The sequence below is a fragment of the Dromiciops gliroides genome, chromosome 4, assembly GCF_019393635.1.
Source record: "Dromiciops gliroides isolate mDroGli1 chromosome 4, mDroGli1.pri, whole genome shotgun sequence".
NCBI lineage: Eukaryota > Metazoa > Chordata > Mammalia > Microbiotheria > Microbiotheriidae > Dromiciops > Dromiciops gliroides.
The window spans coordinates 494,233,975-494,250,488 of NC_057864.1; the positions used below are offsets into that span (position 1 = coordinate 494,233,975).

At 50.6% G+C, this 16,514-nt stretch overlaps 1 protein-coding gene across 4 annotated transcripts in view; it reads right to left on the bottom strand.

The window, feature by feature from the left end:
- Nucleotides 1-16,514, bottom strand: part of DIP2A (disco interacting protein 2 homolog A) — a 113,676-nt gene that overhangs the window by 23,581 nt on the left and 73,581 nt on the right. For all 4 annotated transcript variants that reach the window (XM_044001645.1, XM_044001643.1, XM_044001644.1 and 1 more), the window contains 8 exons: nucleotides 15,111-15,234; nucleotides 14,853-14,962; nucleotides 14,372-14,474; nucleotides 9,961-10,025; nucleotides 9,652-9,745; nucleotides 9,098-9,217; nucleotides 3,811-3,925; nucleotides 2,257-2,396 (listed from right to left, as the gene is read on the bottom strand). In XM_044001645.1, coding sequence (XP_043857580.1) covers nucleotides 2,257-2,396; nucleotides 3,811-3,925; nucleotides 9,098-9,217; nucleotides 9,652-9,745; nucleotides 9,961-10,025; nucleotides 14,372-14,474; nucleotides 14,853-14,962; nucleotides 15,111-15,234 — 871 coding nt within the window. The remainder of the gene's footprint in view (nucleotides 1-2,256; nucleotides 2,397-3,810; nucleotides 3,926-9,097; nucleotides 9,218-9,651; nucleotides 9,746-9,960; nucleotides 10,026-14,371; nucleotides 14,475-14,852; nucleotides 14,963-15,110; nucleotides 15,235-16,514) is intronic.

Consider the following 16,514-nt stretch of genomic DNA (forward strand, 5'->3'; position numbering starts at 1 on the left):
GGACATGTATACAAAATGTGGGCACGGAGACGCCAACATGGCACAGGAAGAAGACTTGGTGCCCGCTGCCTGGGCACTGGTGCCTCACTGCTTTTCAGGCTAAGAATTGATTTACATGGATAAAGCACCCACTGTGTGCCAAGGATACAAAAGGCAGCAGAAGAGAGTCCCTGCCTTCAAGGCAGAGATAAAGTATGTTCATTTGTTCATGCTATTTCTGAAAACCCCTTTTGTTTTTATCAGGGACCATCACATAAAATACAATTCCTGAGCGCCAGTGTCAACATGTACATGGTGGAGGGGAGTACTGTCAACTAGCCAATCAACAAGCACTTGGGAGCTAAGAGCTGGGGATACAGAGATAGGCCCAAGCAGGCCCTGGCCTCCAGGAGCTCACGGCCAGCGGAGGAGACACCAGGCTCCTAAGGAGATCCACGGAAGCCACCCCCAGAGTGGGTGGGAGGCGGTCTGTGAGAGAAAAGCTGGGAGGAAAAGGAAGGAAGGAAGTAGGCAACCTCTCCTGGGGGAACAAAGTAAGTTGTGTGAGGGGCCGCACACCATTTCTGAGAAAGAATTCTGGGAATCATCTCACTTGTGCTTCCAACATGCCCCTTCCTCAAGGACCACCTGATAAGGACCGCCCGACTTTCCCACCTCGGGGTTCCTGGTGTTCTCTGTGGCTACAGCCAGATCCAGGGAGCCAGAGCATCCCCCCATCAGGGCCGCCTGCACAGAGACCGTGCCCGCGAGGCTGTGCTCATGCACCGGACACTCGCCTGCACCAAGGGAGAATGAGGCGACCATCTGGAGGGTGCCACCATCTCTCTCAAGGTCTTTTTAAATTAAGCCAGTGTGGTTCGGGGCCCAGTTTTGTTTCTATTTTAGCTTCTGCTTCTAGAATATCAGGGCAATTTTCCCTCACAATCTCTTGGAGGATGGTGTCTAAGCTCTTGTTTTGGTCATGGTTTTCAGGTAGTCCAATGATTTTCAAATGATCTCTCCTAGATTTATTTTCTAGGTCAGCTGTTTTTCCAAGGAGATATTTCACATTGCCCTCTATTTTTTCATTCAATTGGATTTGCTTTACTGTGTCTTGGTTTCTCATAAGGTCACTAGCTTCCATTTGTTCAATCCTAATTCTTAGGCAATTATTTTCAGCAGACAGTTTTTTAATCTCCTTTTCCATTTGGCTTTTCAAACTGTTGACTTTTTTCTCATGACTCTCCTGCGTTGCTCTCATTTCTCTTTCCATTCCTTTCTCTCTTTCTCTACATCTTCGTTCTATCTCTCCTACTTTCTCTTCAAAGTCCCTTTTGAGAGCTTCCATGGCCTGAGACCAGTTTATATTTTTCTTGGAAGCTTTGGATGTTGGAGCTTTGACCCTGTTATTATCTTCTTCTTCTGAGGATGTATTGTGGTCTATCTTTTCCCCAAAGAAGTTTTCGATGGTCTTCTGCTTTCTCTGCCTACTCATCCTGGCTTACTATTTCTTGGCTTTTTACTCCTTCTTAAAGTGTAGCGCTGCTTCCAGGACACACTGTTTGTGCTACAGCGTGGCCCAGGGGGTGATTGGGCTTCTTCTCAGCCTGCCTGGCTTGTGAGTAATCACAGCCGCTTTCTCTTTGACCCGGAAAGAGAAGTCTGATTGAACTCTGATTCTCTATGGTCAGAAGCTTGGTGTGCTTTTGCCCCTCCCCCACTGGGCCACCACCACTCGATTCAGCCCACTGGTTCAGACCCAGGGCGCTTTGCCCCAACTCCAGCAGATAACTGCCTCCACTTCACCCCGGCCTACCGCCGAAGCCCCTCACCAGTCCGTGATCGGAGCCTCAGAAGCTGCTGGTGCTGAAGACTCTGACGTGTTGGAAGCACTGTCCCTGGCTGGGTCCGGACCGCACGCTGAGCTGTTCAGCCTGATCAGTAGGTGATCAGAATTGCCCTCTTTTGTGGAGAAATAGTCTCACTCTGTTCTTATGTGCATAAGGTTGTTCTGGGTTTTGATTTTTACCGCATTATTTGGGCATGAATGGACGGGTTTATCTGGAGCTTGTGGGAGTCACAGCCTCTCCTCCGCCATCTTGGCTCCGCCTTCTCCCAGTTTTGTTTCAAGGCCAAGAAAAGCTGGGGAGCCACAGGTGTAAAAGCAGATTCTCCCCCCCCCCCCCCAGCTACCTCTTCTCCAGGAGAGAGGCAGCAGGTATTCATGGTCACTCCCCCCCAGGGCTCCTCACTTGTAATCTCAAAGACCCTTTTTACCTCCAGGCATGACCTGGCCAACATCCTGAACCGTCAGGACAGACAGCTTTTCTTCCGTGTCCACTCGGATCACGCCGTAGCTGAGGCCGCTCATGGACAACACCGCTTTCCCCGGGGGTGGGCTACCGGAATCGGGGGGCCTGTAAAACAAGACCAGGGCAGCCCATGACTACCCGGGGTTCTCTTCCACCCCATAGCCCCTGCCCCAGGAGTAGGCAGAGAGAGACCGTGAGCAGCGTCTTATGCTAAATGAAGGACTAGATCCTTCAAAAGACAAGCAGGCTTCGACTAGAGGTGATGCTGGCAAAGCCCTTCCCTGTCCCAGCATCCCAGGCTGGCCCGGCCTGGGCAGCTCTTGGCATCCCTTCCAGCCCACGGCCCCATGAGCTCGCCTGTGCCTCACGCCTTCCCCCTCTCACAGATGAGGACACAGGGGCTCAGGAGGACCACACAGCTTGTAAATGTTTGGGGAAAGCCAGCACGATCCTGCTACACCATGATCCTGCTCCAACGTTCAAGAGGTCAGAGCGCCTGCAAGCCCCAATGCCCCAAGCCCCGGTCAGCCCGCGTAGTCAAAGGGCCCAGGTGGCTGGCAGGTGGACGACTGTAGTAAGAAGCAGTGAATGTCCTTGAGGGAGGTAGGGAAGGAGGAGGAATGAAGCTGCCTGCTGGTCACAGTTTGCTCGGTACCCAAACCAATGCATGTACTATGAGCTCCTCACACCTGTCAGAACTGGCTTCATTAGGGGCCCCCCCCCTCCAGCCAGGCTGGTGGCTGGACGCCTTGTGCTGTCCTGTGCCAAAGAGAGGAAAGCAGTGCTCAAGCTTGTCCCTCCCACAGCTGAGAGGGAGAGGCAGGGCAGGGTGTAAGCCCCAGGGCACTGGCCATCTTGGCAAGAGCCTAGCTGGATTCCACTTTGGGTGAACTGCCTGCCCACCCTAGGGCCTTAAAAATGCAGGGACCCAACAGAGGACCTGAGCCAGCTCAGATGAGTTCTGATCTGAGAGCTAGAAATGTGCCAAATGGGAGGGTCCAGGGCCCAACTGACTCCTGGAGGGCGTTTCTGGAATGGGTTGGAGCCACAGGCAGCAACAGATGGGACTGGTTCCAGAGCGCAGGTCAAAGGGACCGAGGGCAGAGGGTATCAGCTCTTTGAAGATCCCCTCTTCTCTTTAGGCCACAGAATTCTCCCGGGTTACCGAGCAAACAGCTCAGAACTCTGGCCAAATAAATCAATTCATTCTGGACGGCCTGTGGCCTATCACAGTAACGTGGCAAAATGGGTTACTTGAAGCAGGCGGGAGAGAAGACTAGGAAAGAGGGCTGGGGATGGCCCCTACAAGTGCCCACCCTTATCTCTTCCTGTTCCTCTCCATCCCCTGAGATCCCTCCTCAGGAAGCTAGCCCTCAGGGGAGGTAGGGAAGGGTGAGCTCCCACAGCTCCTTCCCACCCTGTGGAGGATACCCTGTTACTAGAGGGGAGAGCGCTGGTCAGGCTCGGCCTGGAGCCAGCAGACATTTGAGGCAGGCCAAAAGGCCTTCCACAAAGCTACCTGCGGATGGCGACAGTGAGCGCCTCAGGGGAGCTGGCACAGGGGCAGATCACCTCCGGTCTCAAGCCTCTGGACTGAAAGACATTGAGGAACGCATCACAGGACGACACTGACCCTGAAGTGGGAAGAAAGAAGAAGACATAGGAGTGATTAAGGGGGGCTGGCCCACGGAGGTCTTTAGCCCTGCAGCCGCACACACAGGCAGACACAGAGCGGGCGGGTACGCTCATCATCGGAGGCAGATGCAAGCACTACACACATGTGCCAAAGGACAGCCACCACGCCGGGCCACTTTTGCACCATCTCCAAATCCCTCTGGTGGAGGCTCATCCTTTCCAGAAAGCCGGGGCATGGGGGACAGAAGATGAGACTTCATTTTGCCTCAGAACCCCAAAATGGACTGGCAGAGCCTCTGGTCACTGACGTTGGCAGTGTCAAGAGCTGAGGAACTAAGTGCCACAGACAGCTTTTTGTAGTGTTTTCTGTTTCCCAATTACAGGAAGAGTCATTTTTAACATCCATTTTTAAAAATTCTGAGCTCCAAATTCTCTCCCTCCTCCTTGAGACAGGAAGCAGTTTAATATCAGTTACCGTGTGCAGGGGTTCGAACCACATTTCTATATTAGTCATGTTGCAAAAAAAGAAAAAAGAAAGTACAAAGCACCTTGCTTCAACCTGCACCCAGCCTTCAGAACTGTCCTGGGTGCTGAACTGCTAGGAAGAGCCGAGTCATTCACAGCTGATCATCCCTGGAGCAGCTGCTCTCCTGCTTCTGCTTACTTGGCTGGGCCTCAGTTCATCTAAGTCTTCCCAGGTGTTTCTGAGAGTGCCCTGATTGTCATTTCCCACAGCACATTCCTGTTCCAGCTCCATCACAAACCACAGCTTGTTCAGCCATTCCCCAGTGGATGGATGTCCCTTCCATTTCCAATTCTTTGCCTCCACAAAAAGAGCTGCTATCCATATTTTTTGTACATGTGGGTCCTTTTCCCTTTTCTTTGTTCTCTTTGGGATACAGACCTAGCAGTGGTACCACTGGGTCAAAGGGTATGCACAGTCCCATAGCCCTTTGGGCATAGTTCCAAATTGCTCTCCAGAATGGTTGGATCAGTTCACAACTTCACCAACAGTGCATTAGTGTGCCTGTTTTTCCACATCCCCTCCAACAGTTTATTATTTTCCTTTTGTGTCACATTAGCCAATCTGACAGATGTGAGAGGGTAGCTCAGAGTTGTTTTAATTTGCATTTCTCTCATCAATCATGATTTAGAGCAGGACTTCTTAAACTTTTTTCACTCATAACCCCTCTTTACCCAAGAAATTTTTACATGACCCTGAGTATATAGGTATATAAAACAGGTATACATAACCTTTTACTGTTGCCAAATTTTTTATGACCCCCACATTCAGTTATGCAACCCCACATAGGGGTGCAACCCACAGTTTAAGAAGTTAGGATTTAGAGAATTTCTTTATCCCTCCACTTGATGATTTTTTTTTCAATTACATGTAAAGATAGTTTAACATTCATTTTCATGAGATTTTGAGTTCCAAATTTTTCTTCCTCCCTTGCTTCTCTACTTCCTGAGACGGCAAGCAGTCTGATATAGATTATATATGTACAATCATGTTAAACACATTTCCACATCAGTCAAGAAGAATCAAAACAAAAGGGAAAAACCACAAGAAAGAAAAAACCAAAAACCAAGTGAAAATCGTCTGCATTGAGACCCCACAGTTCTTTCTCTGGAGGTAGACAGCATTTCCCAACATGAGTCCTTTGACACTTCCTTGGATCACTGCATTGCTGAGAAGAGCTAAGTCTAACTCAGCTGATCATCATTACCCAATGCTGCTGTGACTGCGGACAACCCTAGAGAGCCTCGATTGCTTCGTCTGAAAACTGTCCACTCATGTATACTCACATACTTCCCACTGTCTTGTCCTTCATGAAACCCTCCGTGCCCTTGGCTTCCATGACATTGGCCTAGCTTAGTTGTCCTCCTCCCTCTCTGCCCACTGTTCCTGTCTCTTCTGGGTTCCTCCTCTTCCTCCTCAGAAAATCTAAGAGTGGGGAAGGGGCTTAAGAAATCATCTAGTTGGGGCAGCAAGGTGGCGCAGTGGATAAAGCACCAGCCCTGGATTCAGGAGTACCTGAGTTCAAATCTAGCCTCAGACACTTGACACTTACTAGCTGTGTGACCCTGGGCAAGTCACTTAACCCCCAATGCCCTGCCAAAAAAAAGAGAGAGAGAGAGAGAGAGAGAGAGAGAGAGAACGACCCCAAAACCTAGAATCAAGGTGACAAGAGGAACTCCCCGTGTCTGGGGCTGCAGAGAGGTCAAGGAGAATGAGGACTCAGTCACTAGATCTCTGGTCACTGTGGAGAGGGTGGTTTGGGGGGAATGAGGGGATCAGAAGCCGGACTGTAAGGAGTTAAGAGCATGTAGGCAGCTGGTGTAGATGAGCTTTTTCAGCTTGGCCCCACAGGGCAGAAGAAATAGAGGGTGACTGAAAATGAGTGATGGGGGGATCACTTGAGCAGGGAGAGGGGCTGGTCTGAGGCCAGGACAGAAGGCGAGACGGCAGAAGGACCCTGGGTATTAGATCAGGCTTCTTTAACTTGTTCCACGCGTGACCCCTTTTTGCCTGAGAAATGTTTACATGACCCAGGATATATAGGAATATAAAGTCAGTATCCATGATCCTTTACCATCACCCAAGTGCTCGTGACCCCCACATTCAGTTACATGACCCCACATGGGGGCCTGACCCCAAATTTAAGCTTGTTATGAGATGAGGGAGATCACAGAAAAGGACCTCAATGTTTTCTGTAACATACGAGGCCAGGGTCTCAGTTGATAGTCAGCGGAGAGAGGAGCCATGGGAGGTCTGAGGAGGGACGAGAGGTTTGGGAGAAGTGCAGTGACCTGAGAAGGGAGATGTGGAAGGACTGCTCTGCAGCCGTGAGGGCACGGTCTCCTCCTCCTTTGGAGGACGGAAGGGGGCTGTGGGAGTGATCCCAGGCTGGGTGTAACTGGTGATAGGATCGGGGGCCAGGGATTCCAAGGAGGACAGTGTAGAGCTGAACTGGACTGCCAAGGGGTCAAGATGGGGAGAAGGGCGACAGCCTTGGGGAGAACAGAGAGGTCCAGGCATTCCTTGGGGGTTGCTACCATTTCTTTCCTAAGGTTTCTTTTACCCCCTTCCATATCTCCAGTTTCTTTGGCCAACTTCGTATGATGTGGGCCCCAAGATGCACCTCTAGCAGCCTGACTTGGACACTTCCTGGACTGTCAGTGGGACCTGGAGCCCCCACTTCCTCTCTGTGGCAGGTGGCCTGGTCCTCTTTCCACCTGCCTGTGCTCTCCCCTCAGAAACATTCTTCAAGGTTGAGGGTCTTGCTATCTGGGTGAGGCCCCATCTGACCCAGCTAATCAGGCTCATGAAGCCCTACCTTTCCCCAGTGTATTTCCCACCTTGGGCTCCACAATGACCCCCAACCAAAATTTCTAAAGCCAGATCCATCATTCCCTCCAAACTGACTCCCCCTTTGGCTTTCCCCTTGACTCCTCCCTCACCACTCACCCCAAAAGCCTACTAGTGAGCAAGGACCACGAGGCCTTTCTTTACTCGTCCCTCCCTTCCTCCCTTTCCCCTTCATGACCACCCACCTAAATTCAGGCTCTTAGCACGTCACACTCAGACTCACCTGACTTCAGTCTCTGCCCTGTGGCTGGCAGTCAGTGAACATTCTCAAACAGCTCTTCAGACAAGGAGCTCCTTCTCACGCTAACTCTCCATGGTCTAGGCCCATCTTGCCTCTCCCTGGGTTCATCTGTTCCCAATGTCCTTTTGCTGCCTTTATTCCCACCCACCAACCCTCCCTTGTGACACTGTTTCCCAGTGAAATCCTCCTATGTGACCAGGAAGGCTTTTTTCTCGCCTCAGACAATCACAGCTGGGACTGACCTTTCCTTCCTCTCAGACACAGAGATGACCATTCTCATCTGGCACATTAGGGCACCGACTCAGAGACTTAGAGACATGTCCAAGGCCAAGCTCGTGACAGAAAGAAGACAAGAACCCAGACTTTCCAACACCGAGCCTCAAATTGTGCCCATGAAGTTGGGCTCAATCTTTGGTAAATGAATACTCTGACTTAGAGGTTGATTGCTTTAGAAATAAATACCAACTCACTCATCCAACACTCATGTGTTTGGTCTCTCCTTCATGCAGAGGTCTATACTAAGTACTAACAAAAGGAACTTAGGGACACAGCTCTACTTAGGTGGTCAGGGATGAATGTCCCAAACAGGCCTCATGCTCTTTCCCCCTAAGCCCTGCCTCCCTCCTCCACCTTCCCTGTTACCGTAGAAGGCTCAGCCACCATATCCAAGATGGTGCCAAGGCCTGTCTGTTTCACCTCTCGTCAATCTCATCTCTCCTCCGACACGGCCCCTGTGTCCCGGTGCAGACCCTCGTCCCTTCACACCTAGACCACTGCGGTACTTGCTGGGGTTGGGGGTCTGCCTGCCCACTCCAGATCATCCTCCACTCAGCCACTAAATCCCAGGTGTGACCATGCCACCCCCGCCCCTAAACTCCAGGGGCTCCATGTGGCCTCTAGAACCAAATACAACACTCCCTTTCCAGTATCTTACACCTTACTCCCAGGGACCTCCCTGCCCCGCCCCTCTGCCGGCTCCTGGCTGGCACAGGCCCAAGCCCCTCCATCTCTCAGCTCTGGACATTCTCTCTGGCCATCCCCCAGGCCTGGTGGGGGCGGTTCTCCCTACTCCACTTTGACCATGACCTCCCTGGCCTCCTTTAAGTCCTGGCTCAAACCCCACCTTTCTCCAGGAAACCTTCCCCAACCCCTCTGAATGGCAGCACCTTCCCTCATTCATCCTGGATATAACAGCTGTCTTGCCTGCTGGTTGAGGAGTTCCTCAGGGGCAAGGCTTCTCTTTTGCCTTTCTCTGTATGACCAGCCCTTAGCACAGTGCCTGGAACACAGTAGGCACTTAATAAATGTTTCTTGCCTGGCTGACTCGAAAAGGCCTATTTTCTTCCTACATTCAGTGTGAAAGGGCATTGCTCTCTTTACTGAAAGGAGTAGCCAGAAGCTACCATATTAAAGATGAGACAAAGGAGACCCTCCCACCAGCCCAGGCAGCCTCACTTAAGTATGGAGAGCAAGCTTAGGATTCCAAGAGAACCTGCCCAGAAGCAGGTGTGGCAGCACCTCGGCCATTCTCTTCTCCTCTCCAGGCCTTTTACTTACACGGATTAGCTCCATCAGCCACAATCAGCATCCGCAGGGAGCTCAAGCTGACGTCCCTCTGGTCACGCTGGGCCAGGAGAGACCAGTGCATGTCTCGGGATTTAACCAGTGCCACTCGGGCTGCAGAGACAGGAGAGACTGTCAGTAAACACGTGTCCACAGGAGGCATGGAGAGAGCGCAAGCGTGCGTGCACACACGTACACACACACAACACACGTGCACACTTTTTAGTTAGTATCAAAATCCAACCACAAGTCAGACCAGAAGTGGACGGCGCCGAAGCGTTCATTTAGGAATCCTCGTCTTAAGCAGAACTTAAGAGGAAGCTCTTAAAATGAAACGGGCAGAATCTGGGCCAGAACCAAAGAGCTCCCAGATAGGGAGGCTGGGAGGCCGGGGCTTATGAGGTCACTGTGTCAGCCCCCAGCTCTGCTGGGCATGGAGGGATCAGGCCGGCACCAACTCAGTTCACAAGAAACAGCCTGGAGCCCTCACTTTGGCTCTTGTTTAAGGTCAGTGTTTGAAAGGCTGAGCCCAGAGAGCATATAGTTACCTTTATATGAGCACACTTTCTGTATCCACGAAAGGGGGTTCACTTTCATGAGGGCATAAGGAATACTGACAACGTGCATTCGGTTCATGACACTCTGAAAAAACCCAAAGCATTGATTTATTCAGGGCCCACGTTCCTTGTTACACAATCCATGCACAGAAAGTGAAAGGGGGTCTTGTCACAATCCCAAGCACATCATTCCACACCCCAGACTGCATGCCACCGGGACACAGGGGCTGACTTTCTGGTTGCCTCAATGCTATGAGTAAGCCTGTACCCCCAAATCCAGATTTACGGGCCAACACTCACAGTCAGCACTCCATGCCACAGGCCAGCATCCCTTTTGAAGTCCAGCACGTTGGTTAGAGTTTCCGCTGAAAGCAAACAGAGAGCATTAAAAGCACATGGCTCCACGTCTGGCCAAAGCCCTGAGCATTTCTGGGAGAAGCACTGCCTGGAACTGGTAATGGGCAAACATGGGCACACAGCCACCATGTTCCCAGAGAGCACACTCCCGTAACTCAAGATGGCGAGCCCAACTTGGCTTCCAGATCTCTCCATATCTGCACTTCGTTCAATGGCCAATGTCTTCCATGGTCCCTACTCTGTGACAGCTGCCTTCTGCTCTAATCACCGGCCAGTACCCTCACCCTTAAGTCTAGTGCCTCTCACTGGCACTACCAAAGCATCTGGCCCCAGCCTACATCAGGGGAAGACAATTTGTGAACAGAAGCAAATTCAATCAACAACCCTTTGTTTGGCTTTTGCACTAGAGACAAAAAACCGTGGCCACCCCTGCCCTCCAGGAACGTCCAGTCTCTGGCGAGCTGACGTGAAGCCATGCCAACGGCTGTGACCCTGCCCACCCCAATGAGAAAGAGGCTTTCTCCACTGTGCTGCCAACTCTGAGGTAAATTCCATAGATTCCCCAAAGGGTCATGCTCCCCTCCCAAAGAAGTTCAATCGCCACAGCCCGGTTCTGGCTGCTCCGAGTGATCCCCTCATGATACACCGTCCACACTGACAGGCCAGATGAGCAGACAAGGCCACTGATGCCCGCCTGCCAGCAGCCCACAGAGTCAGCGGCTGTCAGAGGCATATTCGGACCCTGGACCCTTCATCATGATGATGGTGACGGTGTTTCTCATTTGAACCTCACAACAACCTTGGGGAGTTGGGGCTATTATTACCCCCATAATACAGATGGGGAAACTGAGGCAGGGAGCAGTTAAGGGACATATACAGGGTCACAGAGCTGTCGACAATGAGGCATCTGAACTGGGGTCTTGCTGTCTCCACACTCAGGGCTCTACCCATTGCACTCCCTGGCTGCAATGATACCAGCTAATACAAGCTACTGAGAACAGTGAGGATCTCTGTCATGCCAGACACTGTGCTAAGAGCTTCATAACTTCTATTTCATGTGATCCTGAGAACCCTGGGAGGTCAGGGATATTATTATCCCCATTTAACAGTTGAGGAAACTGAGGCAGAGTTTAAGGGACTTGTCCAGGGTCACCCAGCTGGTAAGTATCTAAGGCAAGATATGAACTCAGGTCATCCTGCTCTCCTGCCACATGTGCTCCTGATAGGCCACTGGGCTGCCTCAGCAGCCCAAAGTCCAGCTCTCTAGCCACTAGGCCGTGGAAGGTATGACCCAGTACTTCAGACATCCAGAGCATGTTTTGGGCATCCTGAGGTGGCCTCTGCTCTGCTACCCTTCATTTCTTCCTATTTAGATTTTAGCTTTTCTCCATTCAGAGTCCAAGGTGTTTTTCATCTCTGCCTCCGTAGGACCTCCCATAAAGCATTGTATACAGCAGGAACCTAAGCAGTGTTGGATGAATTTAATTCCACATTCCCGGGGTCTGTGCCTTGCTCCCTGAGGGTGGCAGATACCCCCTGCAGCTTAGAGGCGCTACACCCAGCTTTCCCCTCTGTCCCGGCCAGGTCCCCCCTTGAGGAACGGGCCCAGAGGTCATCAGCAGGTACACGGCAAACATTGTCTTCTCGAACGGCATTAGCCACAAGCTGCTCTGTATCCACGTCCTGAAGGTTTTCTCTCTACACTCAGGGGTTTTTACGTGTATACCAAGATGCTGAGACCCAAGAGGTGACTGTCAAATTCTCTCTCCTATGAACAGAACCCACAGGGACTCCTCTTGGCTTCCATGCCCTTCTCTGGAAACCTGTCACACACTCCACTGTTCCCACCATGGGGAAGGCCAGAGCTGCTCAGCCCTGCCGACAGGCACCACCAAGGCCCTCCACCCTTACTGCTGCTGGCTTCCATCAAGGCCCAGGCAACCCCTCCAAAACCTTTGCTTGATGACTGCCTCCCATTGCTCCTGCGTCTGGCCCTAACAGACAACAAATCCTTCCAGAGCACAGAGTACTGCTTGGAGTGCAGCGCCAGCTCTTGGCCCAGTGCCTGGTACACAGTAGGGGCTTCATAAATGCGTACTGACTTGGCCCTGTCTTGGGTGGTCATTTTAACCAAGGACTCGGATGAAGACATACACTTCTTGACTGACCCAGCTGGGAGGCCAAACTACCAGCACAAAAACCCTCCACAGGAGGGTTTTTTGGCTTAGGAGTCCAAGGAAAACAGACCCAAAGCTTCAAGGCAACAAGCGAGGCCCCAAATGAGGCAACAGGCAGACGCAGCTCGGCCCAAACACCCGAGGCCCCTCAGGCTTCCTTAAGGGAGTCATGCCTCACTTCAGCTGACTTCTGTCAGCAATTATCAAATGTCAGGCACTGTAGACATAAAAGGTGATACCATAGGTAAATTAGGAGAGGAAGGACTAGTTTACCTCCCAGATCTTTGGAAAGGAGAACAGTTTATGATCAGACAAGAGATAAAGAATATTATGAAATGCAAAATGGATGATTTTGATTACATTAAATTAAAAAGGGTTTGTACAAACAGAAGCAATGCAGTCAAAATTAGAAGGGAGGCAGAAAGCTGGGAAACGATTTTTACAGCCAGTACTTCTGATAAAGGCTTCATTTCTAAAATATATCAGGAACTAAATCATATTTCTAAGAATCCAAGTCATTCCCCAATTGAGAAATGGTCAAAGAATATGAACAGGCAATTTTCTGATGAAGAAATCAAAGCTACCTATTGCCATATGAAAAAATTCTCTAAATCACTATTGATTAGAGAGATGCAAATTAAAATGACTCTGTGGTAACACCTGACACGTATCAGATTGGCTAATATGATAAAAAAGGAAAATAATAAATGTTGGAGAAGCTGTGGAAAAATTGGAACACTAATGCATTGTTGGTGGAGCTGTGAACTGATCCAACCATTCTGGAGAGCATTTTGGAACTATGACCAAAGGACTATAAAGCTGTGCATTCCCTTTGACCCAGCAATACCACTATTGGGTCTTTTCCCCAAAGAAATCATCATGAAAAAGGGAAAAGGACCCACATGTACAAAAAATATTTATAGCTGCTCTTTTAAGGAATTGGAAATTGAGGGGCTGCCCATCAATTGGGGAATGGCTGAACAAGTTGTGGTATATGAATGTAATGGAATATTATTGTGCTATAAGAAACGATGAGCAGGCAGATTTCAGAGAAACCTGGAAGGACTTGCATGAACTGATGATGAGTGAGATGAGCAGAACCAGGAGAACATTGTACATAGTATCATCAACACTATGTATCGATCAACTGTGACAGATTTGATTCTTCTCAGCAGTACAACGATACAAGATAGTTCCAAAGGACTCATGATGGAAAAGGCTCTCCAAATCCAGAAGAAAAAGAACCGTGGAATATGGATGCAGATTGAATCATACTATTTCTTTTGTTTTTGGTGCTGTTGTTTTTCTTTTTTGAGGTTTTTCCTTTTTGCTCTGATTCTTCTTTCACAGTAAGACTAATGCAGAAATATGTTTAATGTTATTTTACATGTATAACCTATATCAGATTACTTGCTGTCTTGGGGAGGGGGGAGGGAAGGGAGGGAGGGAGAAAAATTTGAAACTAGAAATCTTATAAAAACAAATGTTGAAAACTATCTCTACATGTAACTGGAAAATAATAAAATACTTTTATAATTAAAAAAAAAAATGTCAGGCATTGTACTGAGGTGTGGATACATGCCTGACCTCAGGTACCTTATACTCCATTTGGAAATACAGTGTCCCAAGTTCGGGAGGCCAGGCCCTGCTGGACTCGGCCAAGGCCAGCTCCCACTTCCTGCTAGGGGTAAAGCACTTGCGAGTGTGGTACAGCACCAGCAAGGGCACCAAGACTGGGGACAGGATTCATTTAAGGAGCCAGCAATGCTTAGCCTATGGAGGAGAAGAGGTGGGTGGATACAAGATCTTTGTCTTCAAATACGGGCAGCTCTACTGGCCAGGGGAGGAAGTCGGCTCATTCTGGGTCAGGTAAGAGCCGGAGGTCAGTCTCCAAAGAGGAGGACGGGGGACAAGGCAGAGTTTGGTTCCAGAGGAGGACTCTCTCCTTCCAGCTCAGGCTGAAGGACCCCAAGTTGGAAGTTAGAGAGGGATTCACACCTCGAGGTGGGACTGGCCTCTGACCTCTAAGGTCCCTTGGGCTTGAAGAAGCGTCAACCTTTGCTGCCACCCGGTAGCAAAAACAGACGAGGAATCCCACAAGCAGGCACGCAACACTGATGCCTCCCCGACAAGCCCAGCTCATGAGGCCAGCCCAGTGGTGTGAAGCAAATACTCACCTTCTGAGTAACTGCAGGCTTGGGTCAATGCATGACACTGGGCTAGCATGGAAGCATGAGACACGGTGATTCCCATGGTGCTGCCTTCTTTGCTTGTCTTATACTGCAAAAAGGCATTTTGGGAAAACCACTCATGATGCGTTCTTAGGCATGTGACCACACCCCAGCCAAGGCCCCTCATCTGTGTTTTAGGGGGGACGTGGCAGCTCATTTCTGAGGGGAGATACAGGTTAGTAAGCTAAGCACTCGAACCATGAATATTCATGGACCAACTGGTCACTAAAGAGGTAAGAGTTATCTAATGAAGGCTGGGAATGGCACTAAACCAACAGGTATGGGGCATCTGAGGGAGCATGGCGACAAAAATCAGTCCGACTCCGGAGCCTCTGGCCTTGGAGGCTACAAGTACCCACAGCTTTTGGACCACAATCACAAGAAAGGAAGGCTCAGCACACTGCGGTTTAAGGAGACGCGTTCTTACCTCGATGTAGGCAGTTCCAGCGCCAGCATCCCGCACTGGGGGATGCCAATCTTTGGATGGCTTGGCCAAGTGCTTCCCGTCGATCACAAACCAAACCAGGCGGGGCCAGCCTTCCAAAGAAAGCAAAAAGGAAACACTCGGAACCACAACCCCCCAGGTCGCTCACACCCGGGGCCTTAAGGGAAGGTCTGCACATTGGGCACAGAATTCCCCAAGGCCTCCGTCGTTCCTTGACTTCCCCGAAGCAGTGACCTCTACCTTTGAATGTGGCCACCTCCCCCGTCGGTGCCTTGGGCAAGCCCTTCTGACAAGCGTCTGTGGTCAGGGCCAGAGTCACACCACAGCTGCCCAAGAGAAAGCCAATCTGTTGGCTGCCAGCGTCCTGAAAAACACACAACACTTTGGTAAGCTGTAAGATGAAGGAGGGAGTACAGTAACGGAAGCCGGATGGGGGTCTGATGGCCTCGTGGGTATGGGGCTCTCTCTTGTCATGGCACTGAGAGAAACTCTTTATTGTTTTTTCCTCAGAAGACAGGGGAAGAACTCTACACTCCAGATAATGGGGGACAACACAGGATCCCCTAAAAAATGTAAAGGATTGCAACGTTAAAAACAAAACAGGAAACGGACCTCAAGAGACAGAGTGGGGCCTGGGCCTACATCTGGACACCACAGGGTGGGAAAATATCCCCCAGAGGAGGAAGAGAAGAAGGACCTCTGAACACAGACCACGTCTGAAACTGCCAGGAGGGAAGAACCGTAGGCAGGGGCGCGCTTCTCCCCCAGTCACTCTGGAGGAATGACCTGGCTCTTTACATCGAAGCTCCAAACAAGCCTTGCAGTGAGATGGGGCCCCTGGGCCTTCCCATGGGTGCTCTGCAGACAGGCTCCAGACCCCCTGTGGCCATGCTCCTCTGCCTCGACAGCAGACATCATCTCCACTGTCCTGTCTGTATGCCCAGCACTCAGCATGGGCCTGGGACCACTCAAGTGCTTCCTTCCTTCATCTCCATCCATTCCTTGCAGCTAAACAATGCAACAGTGCTCTTTCCAGGAGGAGGAGTAGCTACTTGTCCTCCAAAGAACAGTATCATGGATCCACAGGCTCAGAGAGTGGAGAACGCTGTCCCCCCTCCCACCCCAGGCAGGGTCAGAGTGGGAGGTCCTGAAATCAATGGCCGAGATTGACAGGTCATCTTTTTTTTTTTTTTTAGTGAGGCAATTGGGGTTAAGTGACTTGCCCAGGGTCACACAGCTAGTAAGTGTCAAGTGTCTGAGGCTGGATTTGAACTCAGGTCCTCCTGACTCCAGGGCCAGTGCTCTATCCACTGTGCCACCTAGCTGCCCCGATTGACAGGTCTTCTTGAGGCACCTCCTGACAATCATGGATGGTGAGATGCCACCAAAGAAACCAAGCTGTGGGACACAAGTCCACATGGTATCTCCCTCCCTGTGGCCCATCAGATCAAGGGATTGGAAAGAGGAGAGCAGACAAGGGTTAAGAAGATGGTGGCCGGGGGTGAGACTTGGATCTGTGGGCCAGAGCTAACGGCATCACACTAACATTCACTCTTCTGGTTGGAGAGGAAATGAACCTAATGGACAAATCTAACCAAAGGAGCTTGGAACCGAACAGGAAGGGGGAGGATTAAAGTTTTTGGC